This window comes from Bombus bifarius, unplaced genomic scaffold, assembly GCF_011952205.1.
Source record: "Bombus bifarius isolate JDL3187 unplaced genomic scaffold, Bbif_JDL3187 scf7180000008058, whole genome shotgun sequence".
Taxonomy (NCBI): Eukaryota; Metazoa; Arthropoda; class Insecta; order Hymenoptera; family Apidae; genus Bombus; species Bombus bifarius.
Window position 1 is genome coordinate 831,814 of NW_022884422.1, and position 21,604 is coordinate 853,417.

Below are 21,604 nucleotides of genomic sequence, written 5' to 3' on the forward strand. Positions count from 1 at the left end.
ATTAAATTTCTAGCACAAAATTAAACAACGGATTGGAAAATATATTTCATAAAGTTTCCCTAGGTACTTTTTATTCCCGGAGGATGGCGAATATTTTCTCGATAGGGGCAAAGGGTGGTCCATAAAGAGCAAAATGGTTTTACGATTTTCTTTGGCTCTCCATTTTTTTCCTTATGCTGCGCGACAGTTTCGCACGTCACTGTTTACTACCGGTGCAACCCCTTTTGGCGTTCCTAGGCGTGGTAGTATTTTTAAAGGGTGTCAGCCAGTTTTTAGGAATCAAATGATCCCAAGAACTTCATGGGTTTGTTTGGAAGCTATTGTTCATTTTAGTTTACTTTTCCACTTCTTTGGTTTCGTTAAGTTACGGTTTGTTGTAGAGACATAAGAAGTAAAAATTTATTTTTTATTTCCAGTTGCAATTTATTTGTTTCTTTTCAATTTTAACATGTAGTGTATTACATGTATGGAAATAAAAAACTCTATAAATTTTATTTAGTTTCCTTAAACTTGTTTCGTTCATTCATACAATATCCTAAATTTTTTTAACGTGTCCTTATGAATATCTAAGTCAGTATTATTGCAAAATTAAACCATTCACAGGGACAAGTATGAAACTTGTTACTATTAGAGGTGCAACTCAAGCTTCCTGAACAAGGCAAACGAAAAATCCAGCGTAGCATTAGAAAGTACTTGATGCGTACTGGGTACTTTGAAATTTCGAAGGCCCCTCCACTGTAGGCTGCTATAGGTGCCCCCAGGTTTTTTTTCAGTATGAATGATGATGTATGGATGTTGGCTGGGCGCTAGGGGCTGGGTAAAGGGTTCCATTGTTAAACAACCCCCTCAAGAACGAACCCTCTCTCTCTCTTCGCGGGAGAGGCCATCGTGAAATATTGCCGGTGAGCAACAAACTGCATTCTGCAAGCTGTATACTGTTAATTTTATGCCGGATTTTTTTTGCCCACTTCATCCATCCCTCCTCCCCTTTTGCTATTTAGACTTGCTGCGCAAAGATCGTTACTAGTGGAATTCTTTATGGGGAAACGTTCACTCTTAGATCACCAATGTACATAGTTTGAAATTTCAATTTCAAAAAAATGTATAAGGTGTAGATTATATGTTCTCGAAATTTAGATGAAAGAAATTTTAAACATGGGACAATTTTCTTTAAAGTTTCTGTGATTACGATATTGATGGAAACAAGTGATTGAATTTATTGGAATAATTCTTTCTTGAGTAATATGTTTTTGTTGCATAAAGAAACTCTTGAACACAATGAATATGAGTTACATAATATCGGATACGCGTTACATCCACGCTATTGTCCCTTCAAGCGTAAAGAGTTGTCCGCAATATCCTTTGATTCTTCTACTCTTCACATGAATATGCATTAATCTAATGCAGTGAGGATTACACTTTTCATCGAGATTTTGAGAATAACGTGGCTACTATAGTGAACCGTACAAACCTTTCATTCCCTTCAGTTTGTTACATAAATGACAACTACATTACTTTTGACAAGTATCAGTATCATTAACAGCAACATTGTTCGATAAGAATGAAAACTCAAAGAAGGAACAATATTCCTCTCACCTCTAAAATCTTTCACAGCATACTGACTCCTTCATGAAAGAACGTGGTTCAATAAAAATCAAAAGTTACACCCTCGAATATTTAACCACTAAGGCTAAGCTGAACAACTCAAAAAAGAAACTTCATTCACACGCTTCTCAAATCTGTCACGACCAAAATTACAACCTATGAATTTCTTCAGGAAAGAACGACGAAGAATAAAAATCACAAATTGCACCATTAAATGTCCAACAACTAAAGGCAAACTGAAAGCTCTAAAAAGGAATTTTACCTTTTCACACTTGTTAATCTATCACGATCAGAATTTCAAAGCGTTAATTTCTTCGTAAATGAACATCACGTCAAAATGAAAAGCGTCATTCTTAACTAAATCGACAATCGAAAGCAAGCTGGAAAAATGAAGTCAAGGAGAAGAAGGAGGAGCGAACGAGGGCTAGATCTCGATATCAGAGTACGTTATCGGGGAGAACAATGCGGAACCGCAATTAATAGGGCCTGTAATCGGACGCCAGACACGCATCCCGGGCGATATATGCAAATTCGATCGGACACGGTTTTAGAAATTCGCCGCGGCCCTTCTCGTTCGCCAACAATGCGTGACTCCATCGACAATAGGAAATAATAAACCGTGATAAATAGCCGGGCAAATACGTACGACAATCGCGGATCTCCTTTCGCCTCTTCTCCTCTTCGTTCGACTTCTTTCTCCATCCCTCATTTTGGCCGTTTCCAGGTGGACTGATTCATATTCCTGAACAAATAAGTTCGGCAAATATTACGCGGGGGTTGATGGGGTTCTTATGGGTTCCCGTGAGCAAATAACGGCGTTAATTTCCTCGCTCACGTGTCCCGTCGCGTTCCATTTTCCAATGGAGAACCGAAGAAGAGGAAGTGTTTTTTTTTATGGTAGTACATTTAATGAATATTGAATGTCCTATTATAGGTTTTATATCTGCGCAAGAGGTCGTTATACGTATATAAATAAATTGAAAATGAAGGGAAAAGGTTTTTTCAAATTGGTTATCTACTGAGGAAAATCGAGAATACAAATTCGTAAATTTCAAGGGAACGTTCAATATGGCTATCGACAATGTGTCGAAGTGTTCATTTCAAACTCAATTCTTTCCAAAAATCAAAATCTCAGGCGAAAAAGCTTTGCATTTCTTTTTTCACTTACACATACTTGAATGTAAAATATTTTTCTGCCTGAGTCGTACAGTACTTTATTCAGAAGTATAAATAAATGTTTGAAGTGAGCCGTGACGATAACAAAATTACTTTGATAGAAAAGATAGAAAAAGTAAAAGAAAAGCGAAACTAGTGATTTCGTATGTGTGTAAAAGATCAAGACTCTTCAGATATTTTTAACTTTTTAGATACAGCGTTTTAAATTCGTATCCAGTTGATATTGAATTTTTATTTGTGATGTATTAGAACGTGTTGTAAACGTATATAACTACATTTGGTGTTTTTGTCTCTAAGACGTATCGAGGAATACAAGAGGGGCCGAGATCCATTATGAAATGGTAGTTTTGGAGCCTTGAACCTTGAAGAGGCAGCACTAATCAAAAGTGGTCCACGGAGACAGATTGAGGGGCGTGCTGAAATAAATCAGTCCTTTGTTTTACGGCTTTAAAACGGCCGTTGGGGATTTTGAACGCGAAGTTACGTCCATTCATTAGAAACACCCCAGCTGCGAGACCAAAAAGACTTCGTTGCCTCATTCAAAAACTGCGTAATCGTTGTTCTCTAATACGAATTGTATATCGTTATACTATTCCTCTACGTATATGACTTAAAACTGCATCTATTTTTAGACTATAAAACCATTTCGAACACAAGAAGTATTTCTAAGATGCAACGACAATTTTTCATGCAAGTTAAATTCGATAGATTGATGAAATGAATGAATAAATGTGTTACTGATTCATCAATTTGATGAAAGGAAAGGGTTAAGCGATGCGTTGTGGTAGAAACGATTCGGATTAATAGTAAGAGCGTAGCGAGATCCCATAGGACCTTCTTGATGAAAAGTAAGGATTTTGGAAATAATAGTCTATCTTTGAGAATCTAATATTCTCGCACCCCTCTTGTATCTTATTCGATGACTAAGATAGGTTATTATTTATAAGCCACATATATCGTATCTTTCATCATATGTACTGAAACATATATACTGAAAGATAATGTTAGTTATCTTTGCAAACATTATTTATGATAGAATTGTTTCTTTATATCTAGCACAATAATAAAAGTAAATATTAAAAAATAGAAAATACACTATTGCTCTCTAACGCTAGTCACGCAATAAGAAAATACGTAAATTTGTCAGACCTTGTTATATAATTACATAGTGTACTGACAATGGCGGAGATAAGCGGATGTCGATAATTTATTTTTAAACGAGTATAACGACGCAACGTACAATTCAACCAGTTAACCAACGTTCCAATTGCTATGAAACATTCTCCTGGCTTTCACAAACTTTCTTTACGTTTCACAGAATTTTAGAAAATACCATAACTTTGCTCAATCGTATAAACCTGAGAAAACTCCATAAATTAATTCGGAGCACTCTAGTATCTTCCACATTAAACTTCCCAATATCTGAAACTTATGCCGATTACGGAACTCGTCCGTTATATAAAATTTTTAATTTTCTTCATCGCGTAAACATAGTGAAAAAATCGATAAATTTAGTCCAGTAAAATCGTCGAAGCGAACAATCGACATTTTACATAGGTATCCATCCACTTTACAAAATATACTGAAGCAAATTTCGTTTTCTTTCGGTTACACACGAAGCAGAAGCAGATGACGATGCATTTTTTAAATATCGACCGACAGTGTGCATCGATAAACCTGAGCACAATGCACAAGAATGCCCGATAATATATATTATTATTGCGCGGGCGCGGGTCAATAATCGAGCACGTTGCCTGGCGACGGTGCTCCTGCTCTCTCTCAGCCTCCGGAATTTCTTCTTCAGTGACTAGTCCTGCAGCTGCGACGCGCAGAAGTCCAGCAACCTTCGATACATCGTCATCGGACCGGTTTCATCTACTCTAGCTTAAACACGCCGCTCCTCGGTAAGTTAAATCGAATACTTTCGCTTTACTCTTCGCATCGGTTCGCGATATATTTGCTTTCATTCGATCTCTTATCAGTTTCAGTCTCTTTTCTGTTCAGATTCAAAGTTTGAAGTTAAAGTTCAGCGAACTTCATTGCGTTTCGACTCGCCTCGATCGAATTTTGCGGATCAATTCTTTAATATTTTTTATCGATTGATTGGTACGTTCATGTTCTCGTATTGTAGGTGATAATGTCAAAAAGAGTGGTTGAAAAGAAGTAACTTTGTTGTTTAAAGAATATGTTTGTGTTATGTAAAGCTCATGTAAAGCTTTTGTGATGTAAAGCTTAGTATTTTTACTTTCAGTTCAATAGTTATGTGGAGGAAAAGCAGACAATTAGCAACTTCCCAACCCTGTGCAGAAACTGAAAGTGAATGTAAGAAAGATGGTAAACAGAAACTCTCAGCACGTACGATTGAAGATAAGTTCGAAAGACTATGTGGATTCAAATTGAACGATCTTTCGTCTTTTGAAAAATTCACAGCGCTTTTGTATCGACCAACTGATCCAGCTAGTTTAGGAGTTGTCAGAGCACTTTTTGGTTAGTTATTTTAAGATATAATATAATGGTTAACAAAAATAGATGGGCAATCTATTTGTTAACATAAAACATAAGAGGTAATACAAATTTATACTTAATTTTATGTTTACTTAAATAACATTGTCTAGGACTATGCATGGTATTGGACGTGGTAGAAGAACGTGGATTAGCAGATATAGACATAAAATGGGGAGATCCTATGGAGTGTCATTTCCCATTAATTCACGGAATGAAAGCTCCCTCACTGCCATGGATGATATTAATTTATGCGATAATGTGGATTGGTGCTTTTGGAATTATGCTGGGTTCGCGGTTCAAAGTAGCTTGTGCCTGTTTCGTGATTCCATATTGGTACATCTTCCTCTTGGATAAAAGCTACTGGAACAATCACACGTATCTTTATGGGATCGTTGCTATTCTCTTCTGGGGTACGGAGGCTAACAAGTACTTGTGAGTTTGAAAGAAAATCTAAATGAGAAAATTGACTGATATGAGTCAGAATCATTGCAGATATTAATTTAATACTAAAAAATATCAATTTGATGGCCTAAACAATAAATGAAAATTTTTCTTCTCGTTTTCTCTGCAATTTTTCCTGATTTTCTTTATAAAATATTTAATTTATAAATCTGTACAACTTGGGCAGTTCTATGTCTACTAATTATTTAATGCTAGAAATTGACGAAGTGTTCTCTTACAGTGCATTGGATGCTACTAAAATGAAAGTTACCGAGAAAACTGCACCATTATGGAACTATTTCATTCTAAAATTTCAATTTTTTGCACTATATTTCTTAGCTGGATTGAAAAAATCTGGCGCAGAATGGCTATCGGGTTACGCCATGACGAATTTATCGCAGCATTGGGTCTTCAGTCCGTTCAAGTAGGTATAATTAAGAACCGAACGTATCTAAGTTCGAAAATACATGAAAACTATACTCTTATCAGAGGTAGACAGCCGATAGAATTTTACCAGTCGATAAAATAGTATTGCACCATTTCAGATTATTTTTGACCACCAAGCAAACTGATTTTTTCATAGTTCACTGGTTTGGATTTATCTTTGACCTCACGGTTGGATTTTGGATGTTGTTCGATAAAACTCGAATTCCTGCAATGATCTTTTGTACAGCTTTCCACTTAATGAACTCTCGATTATTCAGCATCGGTGAGTAATTTCGTTTCGGTAATAATAATATCCCAAGGCAAACGAAATTCTATGTGCATTATTAATTTCAGTGTTTATTCTCAGGAATGTTTCCATTAGTGTGCCTTGCAACGATGCCTCTGTTTTGCAATCCAAATTGGCCTCGAAGGCTCGGAACTTTCATCAAACGTAATTATGCTCGTTCATTTTCTAAGAAAAGTCAACAGATAAGAAACTATAAGAAAATTGCGATGGAGCGAATAAAAGAATCGTACGATGAAATAAATGATGAAACTGGCAACGGATCATCGATCGATGATGGAAACCAAGAAGGTACAAACTCGATAAGCTCTACAATTACTCGTAAACATATCAAAGGAATCAGCAGCAAATCGACTAGAGTGACGAAGAAGCAAAAGTTCGTAGTTTCTCTATTACTATTCCATGTATTCTTGCAGTTTTTCTTACCATACTCTCATTTTATCACGAAGGTACACTAATAATATGTTCCTGATTACACGAACCGTTTACATCAATTTTTTGATATTCAATAATTCTTTCCTTTTTTCATTATTATTAGGGTTACAATAACTGGGTACCAGGAATGTATGGATATTCTTGGGACATGATGGTGCACGTTTGGGATACTGTACTAGTCGTAATTAAGATTCACGATAACGTCAGTAACGAGGATCGTTATTTGGATCCTAAAGCATGGGTGCAAACCAATCGATGGGAGAAACACGGCGATATGGTCATACAATACGCTTCCTGTTTAAGAGTAAGTGTTATCTTATCGATACACCCGTATCATCGAATTATGTAATGTTTGAGAATGTGAATTCTTAGTAAATAAGAAAAGAGAGATTCACATCTATAACGACGCATACGATCAGTAAGTTTCACATGCAATTTATGCTGTAGAGAGTAATATAATATTTATAGGATAATTTAATTAAACAAGAAGATCAGCTTTTCGAGAGTGACTTCCAACGCGACAGAAAACCGAAATGGTCGCGACTGTCATCGAATTTAAGCATCTACATCGACGTGTGGTGTTCGCTAAACGGAAGATTCCAACAGAGGATGTTTGATCCAAATGTTGATATGCTAACAGTAGATTGGCACCCGTTTCAGCCTGTTTCTTTCTTAATGCCCCTTCTTTCGCAATATAGTTCGTACAGGTATAAACATAATTTACTTATCTAATGATTTATGAATTAAACTACCCTAGTAAAGAGCGTTTTCAACGAACGAATATTTTCATATAAATAACAAAATTATGATATTTATTGCTTTATTTTCTATTCAGATACAAGTTGGAAGAAATTCAGCAACACGTTTACACTTGGTCCAACGATACCGATGTTCTTTTCGTCGCTGATTTCCCAGGCATGTATCTAGACAATTATATCTCTAAGAACTTCACCAACGTCACACTGACTGTCCTCGAAGGTGAAATAACATATAGCGATGAGGAACAGAGATATATCGTGGTCTCGAAAGGATCATCGATTCAAATACAAACAGGCCAATTTCATAAAGTAACGACAACGAGCGCTTATCCAGCTTGCTACATGTACACCTGTACTAATCGAAATAAAGAGGAACCAGAAACGGATGGGTACGTAATAATTTTGTGAATCTTTGTAAATACTTTGTAGACATAGTTGTTTAATTGCTGATTACACCCACGATAATAACTTATGTCGAATATCTGTGTCATCTTTGAATCTAGTCAATTGATGATGTTATAAGTTATAGTATATTTGAATGGAATATAGCAGGTATGAAGCATGTGCAAATTAACAGAATAAATTTAACTAAAATTTGTTTCTTTGCAGTATAATGGAGCTCGAAGAACCAAGAGAAGCCTTCCCAATCGCGAGAGAAATTAGATACAAAGTCGATGCCTGGATAAGAGCATTGTATCATATAGCAAACTCATTTTTCCATTTAGTGTACAACGTTCCCATGGTGCGACGAGTACAAGTCAATGAATAATATAAATATTTGCAATTCAAAGTCGTCTGAATACAGTACGAAATTAATCGAATGTTGATTTTCGTTTCTAAGCGGCTAATTTTTAGAAATAGACCAAGACTGATGAACAGTTTATTGTTTTACTTGACTTGAGATAAAATTGTGATATCGATTCTCAGTAGATAGCGTTATTTCAATTCAGGAGATAAAGTAGATATAAATGTCCAAAGAGAATTTATTATTGACTATCAGTTATTATAAAAATAAGTGGACAAGTGGAGACATGTATCAATGAAGTTTCGTTAAATGCAACTTGTTTACATCAGAATGTTATTATTATTTTCAATTATCTACTAAATAACCTATGTGTCCTGTACGGATATAAAATAAATAAAATTCAAGCATATAACAATTAAGCTTCATTGGCATTTACTCCCAGTCTACCCGTCCATTTATTTCTGTCTCTGCGACTGTATATAATATATAAATAATGGAAGAATCAAAAGTGCACGGGGGAAGATGATCGTGATTGAAACCGTATTTTCGTATTTTTTCGGATGAACTTTTTCGCTTTTGTTTGGAAGTTAACGGCGAATAATTGCCACCGTGGCGAGTCTTAGAGCTAAGAGCGTCTATTATTAGTTCCTAATAAAAAGATAATCGACGAAGTAGAAGACGTCGTAATCGTAACTATGTCAACTCGTCTATGCCCCTGTAAAAACAATTCATCGTGCTTCTAATAATACGCTCAAGTCGGATCTTTCCTGTCTCAGTCTATGCGGAAAACGCCACTGAAAAACCGCGACGCGAAATTAATCTCAAGGACGTTGAACTTCGCGAGCGCAAAAGTATGAAAGCGATTAAATATGTGCGATCAAACAGCTATAACTAAATAATGGAAATAAATGGTCGATAATCTGCTTCGATTATTCGTCGATTCGGTGATCGTTGTAAAAATCGACGAAATTCGAGAAAACACGATTTCGTTGATTTAAGATTTTAAATGAAAGAGAAATGTAATAATATTTATTAATAATATTTAATAATAAGAAAAATACTTGACGTGTAGTTGGATATTTAGGGGCTCACAAAACATTTAGAAACATTTTGAGAATATATTATGTGTGTTATACGAAACACTTAAAAATGTTGTTAGCACTGTAACGAGACTGTCATAATCGTATTGGTAAAGTTTGAAACAAATGTGGAAACGAACGTAGATGGATGCTACAAGATGCCTAAAACAAGTATATGTCTATATGACATCATAATACTATTTAAACAGTCGATTATGAATTGTATTAGTAAGTCTTAAGATACTTAATGCACGTTCAAGCTGTATATTGTACGTGCTGTATACTGATTTTTTACTTGACATATTTTGACAGTACATATCTCGTAATTTCTATATACATTTTCAAATGGATTCCAAGTTTGACCAATGTAATCACAATAATCGTGTCTAATTACAGTGTTAATGAAATTTCAAAATGTTTTATATAATAAGTACAATATTGGTACAAAAGTTCCCTATGATAAGAGTTTAAATATTTTCGTCAGCCGCTCTAATTTATATGTAATGATAAGCGAAGATTTAATTTTAAAAGAAAAACGGCTTCTAAAATCGGAACAATCGGCGAATGTTTCGTTTTTTTCTTTTTTTTCACATTCAAGAAGTCTACAGAACTATTTTCCTCTCAATCGGTGCCAAGAACTTCGGCAGCCAAAACGTTTTACAGCGAGTGCCAGTATTGCTCAACCGATTCTCAACAAGATAACAGATAGCAACGTGAATTAAAACAATTCGTTCGTGTGTTTTCGCTGCCACAAAATGTACGCAATCAAATCATCTCTTTTCTCTTCGCGACATAATGCTTGTAAACCGTATATACGCCTACGTTGAGTGCGTAAATTTGATATCTCGTAACATTCTAATAAGCTTTCTCGTCTGATAAGTTGTAAGTAAATGCATTCGATGGATCTGATAATTATTCCAGTGATGTACCAACCGTTTCGTATTGCCCCGTAGGCGACAAATAATGACATTATTGTCGTTGTACAATGTAGAATATGCTGTCACCTGTTTCCTTTACAAAAATATTTTCAACATTGTGTCATTTCATTACAACGTTTATTGTAATAATAATTTTTTAATCGAAGAGCTCAATGGAAAAGTGTATTTTTGCATTCACAACTCTTTTAATACATTTGTCAATGTAGTTTATTTTGCAGTATAGATTTTCAGATAAATTTCTAATTTCTCAATTGTAAATCTTAATTTTATGAACACTCAAAAACCATTTACTTGCAGACACATATCGTTTAAAGACAAATATGCAGATAGAAGTAACATCGGTGGAGATCGGTAATTAAGTACTGATGTGTTCCCTTTCATATAAAAATTCTAGATAAGTGTTGAACGAGTTGCAAATAAATTTTAAGTTCTACTAAATCCAAAAATCTGTACAGTTAATATTCAACTTCGATAAAATAGAACTCTATAACAAAAAAAAAAAAAACTAAAATTAAGAAATCTGTTATGAAGAAGTCTGAAAACGTTTTTGATAAAGGAACAGGAAATAATGCTAAATTATACAAAATTGTCGAAAGAATTATAAACTTATAGCATAACAATATACTATTTAGAATACGAAGACACTTACACATGTAAGTAAATCAGCTGAGATTATCATTATCACAAAATGGACATCGGTATCGACATACATAATGTCGCTATACCTATACCTGTTTAGAAACTTGCTTATCTCGATACGTGGCGGAGGAAACAGCTGTCAATCGTCAGTCGCTGGTATACGATCGTACGGAGACCTTCGATCCAAGAAACGTTGAAAAATTTATCCGAAATTGTATTGGTAATTAACCAATTGCGAAATTGGTGAGCGTAAATCGACAAGCGGATAGTGTGATCCATTTAAACTTACGCGATCGAATTGTTGTTATTCGAACTAATATAGTATGCTTATCAGAGTGAAAATACGATGAAAATAATTGCAATGTGACAGTGTCATCAAAACAGTACTACATATTGACAAAAGTTTGTGAAAAATGAGAGAATAATGAGATACAATATAGAACTATGAGTGGCAGTTAGTTGATTTTATGATTAAAAAATGAGCGACTATTGATTGTATTTATGGTGTGATCGATGTTGCAGCGAATATAATCGTTAATAATTTCTTCTTCATATTTTCTTATAGATTTGATTAGAAAATTAAATGATGGTCTGTAACTTTTTTCAAAATCGTATTTTATAAATGTTGCGTACAAAAACACATTGATTATAATCATAACAAATTTGTCGATGCCTGTTTTCCAAAAGTATGAAATTATTTACCTTCGTATGATTTCTAGAGAAAACATGCCCGCCAATGGAGGTAATGATAGAGGAAGAATGAAAGACACGGATCCGCTGCTCGAAGCGCTTGATAAACTCGGATATGGGTCCAGCTTTTTATGGATAATATTCATTTTTACACTGACACCGACGATATTCAATGGGATGCACTCCATGTCTTATATCTTTATTGCCGAAGTAAACTTAACTTACACTTAGTAACTACAAAAACTATTCGCACATATCATTATTTTTCAACGAAAATTCTTTTTATCAAGTTCTATATACGTTTCAAATTTTAGTAATCATATCAAAGTACCAAATACTAAAAGTGGTACGGTAACAATTAACAAGTAATCAAACTTAATCAATTAGTATTTAAATATTATAATAAATATAATGACATGCCAATACTTCTTGTAGCCACTGTACCATATTAATAAAAAAAATATTATATAGCGATCATAGTCCTGGAATAAAAAAGTGATAGGATTCTATATAAAAATATACATATATGATTAGATGAATAAGAATTATGTTTCACAGACTCCCACACATTGGTGTGCAATACCAAGTTTGACTGCCGCGAATTGGACGGACGAAGAAATAAGAAACATCTCATCGACCACTTCATGTACTATGTACGATTATAATTATGAAGACTTTGCGTATATTGGATTCGAGAAAGCGTTAGAATATAAAATGTCGAATCCTCTACCTAAGTCGATTTCCTGTGAAGTAAGGAGTTTCGCAAATGATATCGATGGAACTTCTCTCGTGCAAGATGTGAGTATCACATTTCACTAATTAGATATAGCCGTAAGTCGTAACACTATTATCCGAAGTTACTTAAAATCCAATTTCCTTAAAGTTCCCTTATCCTTGCCAGAAAGTCGTTTCCATCGTGTCCAATACTCACGGCGACATCTGTTAGTATCGATTCACTCCCGCTCAAAAATTCGGAGCACGTTAAAATTCTTAAAGGAATAACGATTTTCTTGAATGAATATATATTTCATTCATAACACACAATATCCTTCAATAGTATTGAAATTGTAATCAATTACATTTAAAAATAAAAGTTATGATTATAATATACTTACTTGCGAGAAAAATGGATGAGGAATCTTGCTTCGCCGAAAAACAAATTTTCGAAGTCTTATTTCCAAATTGTTTGAATTTTTTGTCGTATCCTGGAATTTTTTATAGGCAAAATTGGAAAACTGGAGTTTTTGTAGGCAAAACTGAAAGAACTGGATTTTTTTATACGTTTTTTATACTTTTTTTTATAATTATTTTTTTCAGACAGTATTTCAAAAGATCTTATTTTATAAAAGAGTATGTTGCATTCCAGTAAGAACTTTTATGTAGATAGGATAACCAGTGACTTGATTATAATGGGAAATTATGAATAATCGACTTTATTATTAATTTTAGTGGGATTTGGTGTGCGACAAAACCGCGGCCCGTTCGAGCACGCACATGGCTTTGTCCCTTGGAAAATTATTGGGTAGCGCTTTGTTCGGAGTCATCGCAGATAAATATGGGCGAAAAATCTGTTACGTTATTGGAATAATAATGTTAATCACCTCTGGTCCAGCTGGTGCGATCGTGCCGTGGTATTGGGGTTTTATAATCTCGAGAGTAGTTAACGGTGCTAGTCATGCAGCCATACAGTATTCGTCTTTCACAACACGTGAGTAATCTATAAATTGATAACATTATAATTATGAAACACATAGTAATGTGATATCGATGTGATTTTAAATCAATTTGTATTTATAGAAATTTCTGTCCTTGGAAGCTGCAATAGCTATCAAAATTAATATTAAAATTAAATATTACTAATGAATTAAAGGTTGATATTTATTAGTTGATTTATTGGGTCGTTAATTATTATTATATATTAGCCTATTTGTTATACAGTCACAGAGGTAGCGAATGAAAAACACAGACAATGGATGGGAATTGCTTACAACGTTGGCTATGCCACAGGGATAGTAATTGTGCCAGGTGTAGCTTATTTGCTACACGAATGGAGATATATTCAATTAGCAATATCTTTACCGGCTTTGCTTTTGCTAATACATTTGTGGTAAGTTTGCTTTTGTATAATGTGAAGTTTCTCAAAGAGACTGAGATCAAGCAGTTTGTTATCCGAAATTGCTTCACGACATAATCTTGTTTGAATTATAGGATTAAAAACTGAATTCAGAGAAATACTGTTTGTATCTTTAAAAGAATTCAGGGAACTTATTATGATAAATCATTTTAATGAGCAGATATGTAGAACAACTGTAGTTTGCAACTGTTGCAGGCTTATGCCAGAATCTCCACGATGGCTGATAGCTCACAATCGTCGACAGGAGGCGAAGAGTTTAATCGATAGAGCATCTAAAGGAAGTCCTGATGCAGAAATGAGCACGTCATTGACACCAACCATACGAATACAAGAGTTAAAACAAGAATCGAAGGATTCCAAAGAAGGATTGCATAAAAGTATCAAAGGATTTTGGGTGCTTCTTAGCAATAGTGAATTACGAAAGAGGATTCTTATCACGAATTTTACTTGGATGACAGCTTCTCTGACTTATTACGCGTTAGGTAGTCGAATGATCGAAATTTATTCCTGTTTCCGCTTACTACTATAATATCTAAAAGAATTATACTTTTATAGTAGAACTCTGTTTATAGTAACTTATCGAAGGAGAGATAGTTTATATAATTGAATTTTATATGTATAATGAGAATGTAGTGATTCTCTCCACTACTTAGAATTTCTTTGTATATATAATAGCAGTTCACATCAAAAAAATAGATTTAATCAACAAGAGTTCATTTAGTAAAAATTTTGTTCAAATAAATAGAATTCGTGTAAACTGTTCTAAAGCTTAAAGCTTAAAGCTTAAAATATATTTTATCAATTCTTTCAGCGTTAAATGTGAACAATTTCTCAACAAATCGGTACATTTACGTGTTGGTAATGGGTCTAACCGAAATACCAGCTTATTTGATACCGACACCGATTCTAATGATTATGGGACGACGTCCAGGAAGCACAAGTTTATATGTCATAGCTACGTTATGTCTACTCTGTATTCTCGCAATTCCAACGACTGAAAGCGATGTAATTATGACCGTATCCTTAATTGGTAGATTCAGCGCGTCAGCTGCTTATGGCATCGTTATTCTATATAGCTCGGAACTTTTCCCCACGGTAAGCATAAATAGTAAGCATAAATAAAAGCAATCTACAATAAAATGAGCAATTCTACAATTTTTTCAAAAACACTTTACAAATTTCCATTTTACGGGATCTAAATGATATTTTGTATTTTTAAGTATGTAGATAAAAGCTTGATTATTCTACAATTTCATTCACGCGAGTTCTATATTTTGGTCGCCAATAGTTCTAGCGTTAATAAATAAACTGCATCAAATATACTTTTAACTATATCCAACTATTTCAATAAAAATTACTCGCTAAATATTATGATAGACATTTTCGTAATTTTTACTATTTAATCTACCTTTTGGATATTTCTAGACAAGTTCAATAAATATATGTATTATGTGTGTTTTTGGAACACTTGAAATTTCATTAGCACTGTTACCAAGACTAGACTATCATGATTATCATATTGGTAAAGTTTGAAATGATGACATTAATGATAGCTCTAAATTATTTTGCTTCGAAACAGGTCTGCAGAAACTCCGCGGTTGGTACGAATTCTGCGATGTCGCATGTCGGAAGTGTAGCCGCGCCTTATGTCGCTGATTTATTAGGAGCTGTTGTATGGTGGGGACCAACGACTCTTTGCGGCGGCTTAGCTTTAATAGCAAGTATACTATGTTCGATTTTGCCGGAAACTCGGGGCAGGCCGTTAGCGAACACCGTCGACGAGGAAATTACGGAAGAACGAGAGAACGTGTCGTTTTATAACGCTTGCAAGTGTGTATGAAATACAACAGTAATGGGGTCAGAACCGGTATATTTTCTGCTACATTAGTTTATTCTGATTCGTTCACAAGATCCCTTTTTTATTCACAGGACTCACTCTTCAAATGAAGCAAGATCAATCTGTATTTCTAACAAAAGTGTAACTGTGTTTTAATAAAAGTATTGTATACCAGTATACCAAATTCCTACATTCAAGAGTTGATGTGACGATAGTCTCGTTTCTAAACAATGTGTCCTCACATATTGCAATAGCTAACGAAAATATTCGAACTCATGTAGATACATTTTATGAATATATTTGTGAGTTGTATGAAAAATTTTGAAATTTCGTTAGCTCTGTAATGAAACTCGAGCATCATGATGGTGCTAGTAAAGCTTGAAATAAATCTGAAAATGTACACACACGTTACTGCTGCATGATACCGAATATAAACGTATAGTTCGCACAGATTACAAAAATATTTAGACAGTCAAGTATTTATTGTACTAGTAAGAATCAATATTCAGTGGGACAAGATGAACATTCATTTTTATACGTATACTAATTTCTTACTGAATATGTATATGTTGGTAATAAATATCTTATAACTTCTATGTGCATTTTCAGATTGATTTCAAATTTTACGAATATAATTATGTGTTTCATTATAGCGCTAATAAAACTGCAGAACATTTTATGTAAGGATCCAAATACTTTCGTAAGCCATTGTACTTCTGACTGCGTTTTAAACTGCCTTTATACAAGAATTTGATATTATCGATGGACATATTTTGTACTGTATATCCACGGATTAAAACGCGGAGAATTAGACGATGACTCAAGTATGCAATTGTCTGCTTGCTATACTTTATTATCGAAAGAAAAATATATACATATTTATGTAATATTTCTTTCATATCCCTTCTTATGAAAATTCTACTTGATCTCTGGATAGTCAGAAACCATATTTAACTCGTTGATGTTTTTTATTCACCGTGAATAATTCTTTCGGCGCTTATTACAGATTATATAACTACAATCAACTATTGCAATTATACGTGGCAAGTGTAAGCACATGCATTGTACAAAATCGTTGTAATTATCTCTTCTGATACAAATCTAACACGGTTGTCACGTACATATTGTCAAACACATAAGTATTTAAAGGCAAAATTCTTAAAAGTGAACGTATAAAAGGTAACGCTAACAATCCTACAATTAGTTTAGTCGGTTCCTTACTTCGCGAGGAGATTCAACATAAGTTTTGAAACATGAAGAATTCAGCTTTTCTTGCTTCGTTTATCCTCTATTGCGTAAGAATAAATATATTCTATTTTCAAACAGTATAAACAATACGATGTTTGTCGTTTCAAAATATTCAAAGTTATCTACTTTCAGGGTCTTTTCAGTCAAAATGTAATTGTGTCACACGCGAAACGTCCACCTTTTCCTCCCGAAATAATACATGATTGTATGGATCGTGAAAACATAACAACTAGTGAGTTAATTATCATAAGTGAAACAATTATTACATTTATAATAAAATCATTAAAAAAATTACAGAAGAATTGATGATACTTGATAGTTCACCGGTTGAGACAATCAAATTACTAGACAGCAATAGAGAAGACTTCAGAAATATCGGATGTTTCTTAGCTTGCGCCTTCCAACAACATGGCGACGTAAAAATAATTTTATATACAAATATAACCAAGAAATTAACACGTTTTCTGATTCATTTATACTTCAGATGTCAGGATCTACTATGAATGTACAAACAATGATAGATCGTATGCACGGAATGCATCACGGTCACATAGACGCCAATCCGTTTTTCGCTAATGCCTTGCAAACATGTGCAGATTCGCGTAAGTATATTTATTCTGTAATAATAATTCATATTTTATCATAGTGAAAATCTTAAAAATAATTTGTATCTCTTTGTTTTAGTTGGAGGAACAGACGACGAATGCGAAGCGGCTCTTACCTTCCACATGTGCTTGATGGAAGCTTTCCATAATAGATCCTAAATCAATTTATATTTTATCTATTTCGACGTATCTGCTGCGATAATGGCAACTTGTTAAAAATTATTTGAATTAGTAAACTATCAAATTAGCGAGCAATTGAAAAGGATAGTTGATAATTTGTGCAACCTTTTTCCCTAAGAGTCCCTGTTCAAATATATCTAATAATGCGTGTGATAAAATTAATCAATTCGAAACGTAGATACGATTGCCATGCGTCCTAATACAATTGGATTATGTTTCTAGATTCGTCACATAGTCGCGACTATCGTTTCGCAGTGCAGTATCGACATGTTCGCTAAAAAATTACAAATATCCTCCACCTTGGTTTCCAGATCTCAGGATTTACTGAGGTATTATACAAAAAATCTTCATATTCATCATTCATTAATGAATAATAACAATTCATTCCTATTCGTGAATAATTTTTAACGCATAATTATTTAATTAATAATTATTTAACGCATTAACGAATACAGTTTAGGATGGCGAAAGCTTCTAGTGCCCGTTTCGTTGTTTGGAGTAATTGCACTTTTATTCTGCTTGTGCTACATATTTTGGGATACGATGGATTATAAGATAATGGAGAACAACGTTTTCATTCAAGATCTAAATAGCGCTATAAAGGAAAATTCAACATTGTCCCAACACAGTTTGAATGACACTATGCAACACAAAACTGGTAAGACCTATTGTCAAACTGGTCCATCATGTAATACAATAACCTGTTCGTCTATCCCGCAAGATTCTGGAACAGTGGTGTCAGAGTTCATCGAGAACAATTTCAAGGTATTTAATAAAAACAACAACGAAAGCAATATTTCTGTCTCGTTAGCCCAAATGACGTATCAACTAGTTTATCGTATATTATATATTTCGTGTAGGCTATCTGCAAGGATACAACATCCGTGAAATTGTCACTTATCAAATGCAAATTCCCCGAGAACATGCTTCGGAAGAATTGGCTGTGCACCAACTTGTCGATCGAAGAGTTGACGTTCGAGCGTTGCTTCCTCAGCAAAATAGAGGATAACGCGTTTTCGTCGTCCATTTATGAACAGACGAAGAAGATCTCTATGATCAACAACGAACTCGTCTCTTTGCGCAAGGCGATGTTCCGTCACCTTAAAATGTTAGAGGTGTTGAGTATTAACGAAAATATCGTCAAGTCGGCTGAATTTAATTTGCTCGAAGAGGTGGCGGGTTCTTTGACCACGCTGGACCTGCGCCAAGCCATCGACGATCGAAAGGTGCTTCGAAACATAACGGGCGGAAACGCGTTGTCAAAGCTTGAATTATTGTCTTTATGGGGGAACTCCATATCCGTGATCGATGCTGAATTGTTCGTCGGTGTGCCAATGGTGAAATCGCTTTATCTGCACGCCTCGAACATTGAGACAGTGTCGCAAGATACTTTGCAATCGATGGCTTCATCCATATTGCAAATAACGCTGTACAGCAACAATATTGTCTCGTTACCACAGGGACTGCTAGACCACGTGGTTGATTCGAATAAATGCTTTGGTATGTTTATGTACGACAATCCTTGGCACTGCGATTGTAGTTTAAAATGGTTACAGGATTTCATGCAAAATCAGTATATCTGTATGGACCAGTCGAATGTAGTAAATTCGGATAGAAAAATTCCAATTTGTAAAACGCCTCAGGAAAAAGCCGGGAAGCCATTTACGACAGTGGATTTCTGTTCTCAGTCAACCATCAATTCCACCATATCCACCACGACACTTAAATCTACTAAACACGATTGGATCCAAACTACTACTATTACTCCGACTAAAGGTATAACCAATCAAACCACCCAGACACCAGATACAACCAATAGGATGGTCCACGTAAATTGCAGTCTCACCTATACATATATACAAACTGCTAATACACGCAAACTTTTATCCACCGATGTTCTTCAGTTTCCTCCGCGATTTCCCCATTTCTATGTCTCGAAGGTCTTAGACCGCAGCATACTCGTGAATCTGCCCGACCTGAACAAAGAAATCACGCTGCTCTGGTTCGACAACAATAACGTCGACAGCTCGCTCGGCTGTGCAAAAAATGTGAAGTACTCTTATCTGCTGCAGAATATCGATTCGCAGGCAACATATACTATCTGTTTGCTTGACGATAACGGAGACAACGTATCACCGTTGAACTGTTTGGCTGTAACTACTAGGCCCACTTACGAGTACAGGACCTGGTTGACGAACGCAGACAAGAGCTTGGTCTTCCCTCTATTGATATCGTCGTTAATTCTACTGTTCTTCGTCGGTGCTTTCCTCTCGTTCCTGCTGATAAGGCGATACCCAACATTGCTTCGCGGTAACAAACGGATCATGTTGGTGAAACGCAGGAACGTGGACGCCATTGTGCTTCCAAAGGGCGTCGATATGGATGAGGAGAAACAGAGAAAATCAATCTCTGTTTCTTACGTTAGCAAGCTTTACGAGGATGGCTACGTTACGCCTTTGCCTCCGGAGAGAATGCTGCTTCCTCGAAGATCGAGAATATCTAGAACAAGCTCTCAAAGCGACAGAAATAGTTACGTGTCAGAGGTTGAGACAATAGAGTCGCAACTAGCTTTTTGGAAACTGAAGAGCGAGCTGGAGAAACAGAAATCAATTGCTCCTCCATTACCACCACATCCTTCCAACTTAATTCCTTCCGTCTCTTGGGGAATAGATACAAAGGACGACCGTGATTATGAAGTTTTTAACTTAAATTCCGTAATACCTGATGCCCACTAGATCATTAGCCATTTTATAACAATTGAGTAATGATTTCAAAGTCGTTTACTGACACATACTACATATTTTGCAATGTGAAGTTACACAGTTGAATCTCTTCTCATTGGATCGAATTCTGTAAAATTTGGCTGCCGGCCGAGAGGTACGCGTGTCAATGTCAATTTCAGTGATCATGTATAAACAAGAAGATTGAACCACTAAAAGATGTCGATAATTGGAAATATATATATATAAATATAAATATATATATATATAAATATATATATATATCATAAATAAAATTTTAGTTTAATTTACGAAACGTGTTTCGTTCTATTATCGTTCCTTGTATCATTGCAAAAATGTTTGTTCTAACGTCGATTATTATCATTGGCCAGTCTCTGTCGTTTATTTTTGATGATTAGGTCAGTAGTTCGGCATAGCACGTCGAAGCTCTACCTGATTGGCTAAGGAGGTCAGTCAGCTTCGTGTCTGCTTCTTAGAAGCGGCTGCCAGCTCGAGCTTTTTTACTGCCACGAGTGGCTGGCAATCCACTGCAATTCTCTAAAAGGACGCAATGCCAATATCAAACCACTGTACTGTTGGAGCACGCTGCAATCAGTATAACTGTTTGCGTGTTCGCCCACCGAGTGCCGTGGAAATGACCGGCTATACGCAATGACACGTCACTAGCTTTCTACGTGCACTGCCAATAGCAGTTCCGGATTTGCGTGAGCTTGACATTGCCAAATGATGTAACACCATATCTAACACGTCCCATTTCTCCCTTTGTGATAAATCGACTTCTTTGCACCCCGATGAACCATGATTAAATACATTTTCTATTGTCTTTACGCTAGTTTATCTCTACTCCGAGTGAATCTCATTCTTTCGACATTTTTTTTTTTTTTTTTTTTTGACATTAGAATTAATGTATGAAATACAAATATTTGATGAATTATTGTGATATTTATATTCAATTAATTTGATATATACTGATTCTATTATATATGTTAATAAATTTGTATATTTATTTTATTTTTATATCTTATATATCCTTGATAGAAAATTGTCATTACTGTACTGCGAATGTTTGCCTATTTTATACGATGCAGAAATGATTGGAATGCATGATATTCTACGAA

General features: G+C 34.9%; 4 protein-coding genes across 9 annotated transcripts; all 4 read left to right on the plus strand.

The window, feature by feature from the left end:
* Window positions 1-4,335: 4,335 nt before the first annotated feature.
* Window positions 4,336-9,088, plus strand: LOC117208219 (vitamin K-dependent gamma-carboxylase). 5 transcript variants are annotated; one of them, XM_033449193.1, is made up of 11 exons: window positions 4,336-4,685; window positions 4,764-4,887; window positions 5,033-5,268; window positions 5,397-5,718; window positions 5,969-6,151; window positions 6,273-6,436; window positions 6,521-6,906; window positions 6,996-7,196; window positions 7,361-7,599; window positions 7,728-8,039; window positions 8,260-8,419. In XM_033449193.1, exons 3-11 carry the CDS (start codon window positions 5,043-5,045, stop codon window positions 8,417-8,419), a joined length of 2,193 nt encoding a protein of 730 aa, XP_033305084.1. In that variant the 5' UTR covers window positions 4,336-4,685; window positions 4,764-4,887; window positions 5,033-5,042. The 5 variants fall into 5 exon arrangements, with proteins under 5 accessions (XP_033305084.1, XP_033305086.1, XP_033305087.1 ...); XM_033449195.1 differs by having other exon boundaries at window positions 4,786-4,887; XM_033449196.1 differs by lacking the exon at window positions 4,764-4,887 and having other exon boundaries at window positions 5,018-5,268.
* A 1,894-nt stretch (window positions 9,089-10,982) lies between these two features.
* LOC117208220 (organic cation transporter protein-like) lies at window positions 10,983-16,588 on the plus strand. Of its 2 annotated transcripts, XM_033449199.1 has the most exons (9): window positions 10,983-11,640; window positions 11,771-11,951; window positions 12,300-12,539; window positions 13,191-13,449; window positions 13,680-13,848; window positions 14,071-14,357; window positions 14,687-14,970; window positions 15,455-15,705; window positions 15,805-16,588. In XM_033449199.1, the coding sequence occupies exons 2-9, from the start codon at window positions 11,778-11,780 to the stop codon at window positions 15,866-15,868; spliced, it is 1,728 nt and encodes a 575-aa protein (XP_033305090.1). In that variant the 5' UTR covers window positions 10,983-11,640; window positions 11,771-11,777; the 3' UTR covers window positions 15,869-16,588. The 2 variants fall into 2 exon arrangements, with proteins under 2 accessions (XP_033305090.1, XP_033305089.1); XM_033449198.1 differs by lacking the exon at window positions 10,983-11,640 and having other exon boundaries at window positions 11,666-11,951.
* A 277-nt stretch (window positions 16,589-16,865) lies between these two features.
* Window positions 16,866-17,814, plus strand: LOC117208223. Its single transcript, XM_033449203.1, has 5 exons — window positions 16,866-17,007; window positions 17,093-17,192; window positions 17,258-17,376; window positions 17,445-17,562; window positions 17,645-17,814. Exons 1-5 carry the CDS (start codon window positions 16,966-16,968, stop codon window positions 17,722-17,724), a joined length of 459 nt encoding a protein of 152 aa, XP_033305094.1. The 5' UTR covers window positions 16,866-16,965; the 3' UTR covers window positions 17,725-17,814.
* A 124-nt stretch (window positions 17,815-17,938) lies between these two features.
* Window positions 17,939-20,694, plus strand: LOC117208218 (leucine-rich repeat-containing protein 15-like). The gene is made up of 3 exons (XM_033449192.1): window positions 17,939-18,074; window positions 18,201-18,510; window positions 18,606-20,694. Exons 1-3 carry the CDS (start codon window positions 18,013-18,015, stop codon window positions 20,478-20,480), a joined length of 2,247 nt encoding a protein of 748 aa, XP_033305083.1. The 5' UTR covers window positions 17,939-18,012; the 3' UTR covers window positions 20,481-20,694.
* Window positions 20,695-21,604: the final 910 nt, after the last annotated feature.

Excerpts from the sequence above, each read along its gene's own strand:
- LOC117208219 (XM_033449193.1), top strand. The coding sequence starts at position 5,043 with ATGTGGAGGAAAAGCAGACAATTAGCAACTTCCCAACCCTGTGCAGAA. Across the intron at positions 5,719-5,968 it reads ACGGAGGCTAACAAGTACTT|TGCATTGGATGCTACTAAAA; the intron begins GTGAGTTTGAAA and ends GTTCTCTTACAG. Across the intron at positions 8,040-8,259 it reads GAGGAACCAGAAACGGATGG|TATAATGGAGCTCGAAGAAC; the intron begins GTACGTAATAAT and ends GTTTCTTTGCAG.
- LOC117208220 (XM_033449198.1), top strand. The coding sequence starts at position 11,721 with ATGCCTGTTTTCCAAAAGTATGAAATTATTTACCTTCGTATGATTTCT. Across the intron at positions 14,971-15,454 it reads GCTCGGAACTTTTCCCCACG|GTCTGCAGAAACTCCGCGGT; the intron begins GTAAGCATAAAT and ends GCTTCGAAACAG. Across the intron at positions 15,706-15,804 it reads TCGTTTTATAACGCTTGCAA|GACTCACTCTTCAAATGAAG; the intron begins GTGTGTATGAAA and ends TTTTATTCACAG.
- LOC117208223 (XM_033449203.1), top strand. The coding sequence starts at position 16,966 with ATGAAGAATTCAGCTTTTCTTGCTTCGTTTATCCTCTATTGC. Across the intron at positions 17,008-17,092 it reads CTTCGTTTATCCTCTATTGC|GGTCTTTTCAGTCAAAATGT; the intron begins GTAAGAATAAAT and ends ATCTACTTTCAG. Across the intron at positions 17,563-17,644 it reads GCAAACATGTGCAGATTCGC|TTGGAGGAACAGACGACGAA; the intron begins GTAAGTATATTT and ends TCTTTGTTTTAG.
- LOC117208218 (XM_033449192.1), top strand. The coding sequence starts at position 18,013 with ATGTTCGCTAAAAAATTACAAATATCCTCCACCTTGGTTTCCAGATCT. Across the intron at positions 18,075-18,200 it reads AGATCTCAGGATTTACTGAG|TTTAGGATGGCGAAAGCTTC; the intron begins GTATTATACAAA and ends TAACGAATACAG. Across the intron at positions 18,511-18,605 it reads TCATCGAGAACAATTTCAAG|GCTATCTGCAAGGATACAAC; the intron begins GTATTTAATAAA and ends TATTTCGTGTAG.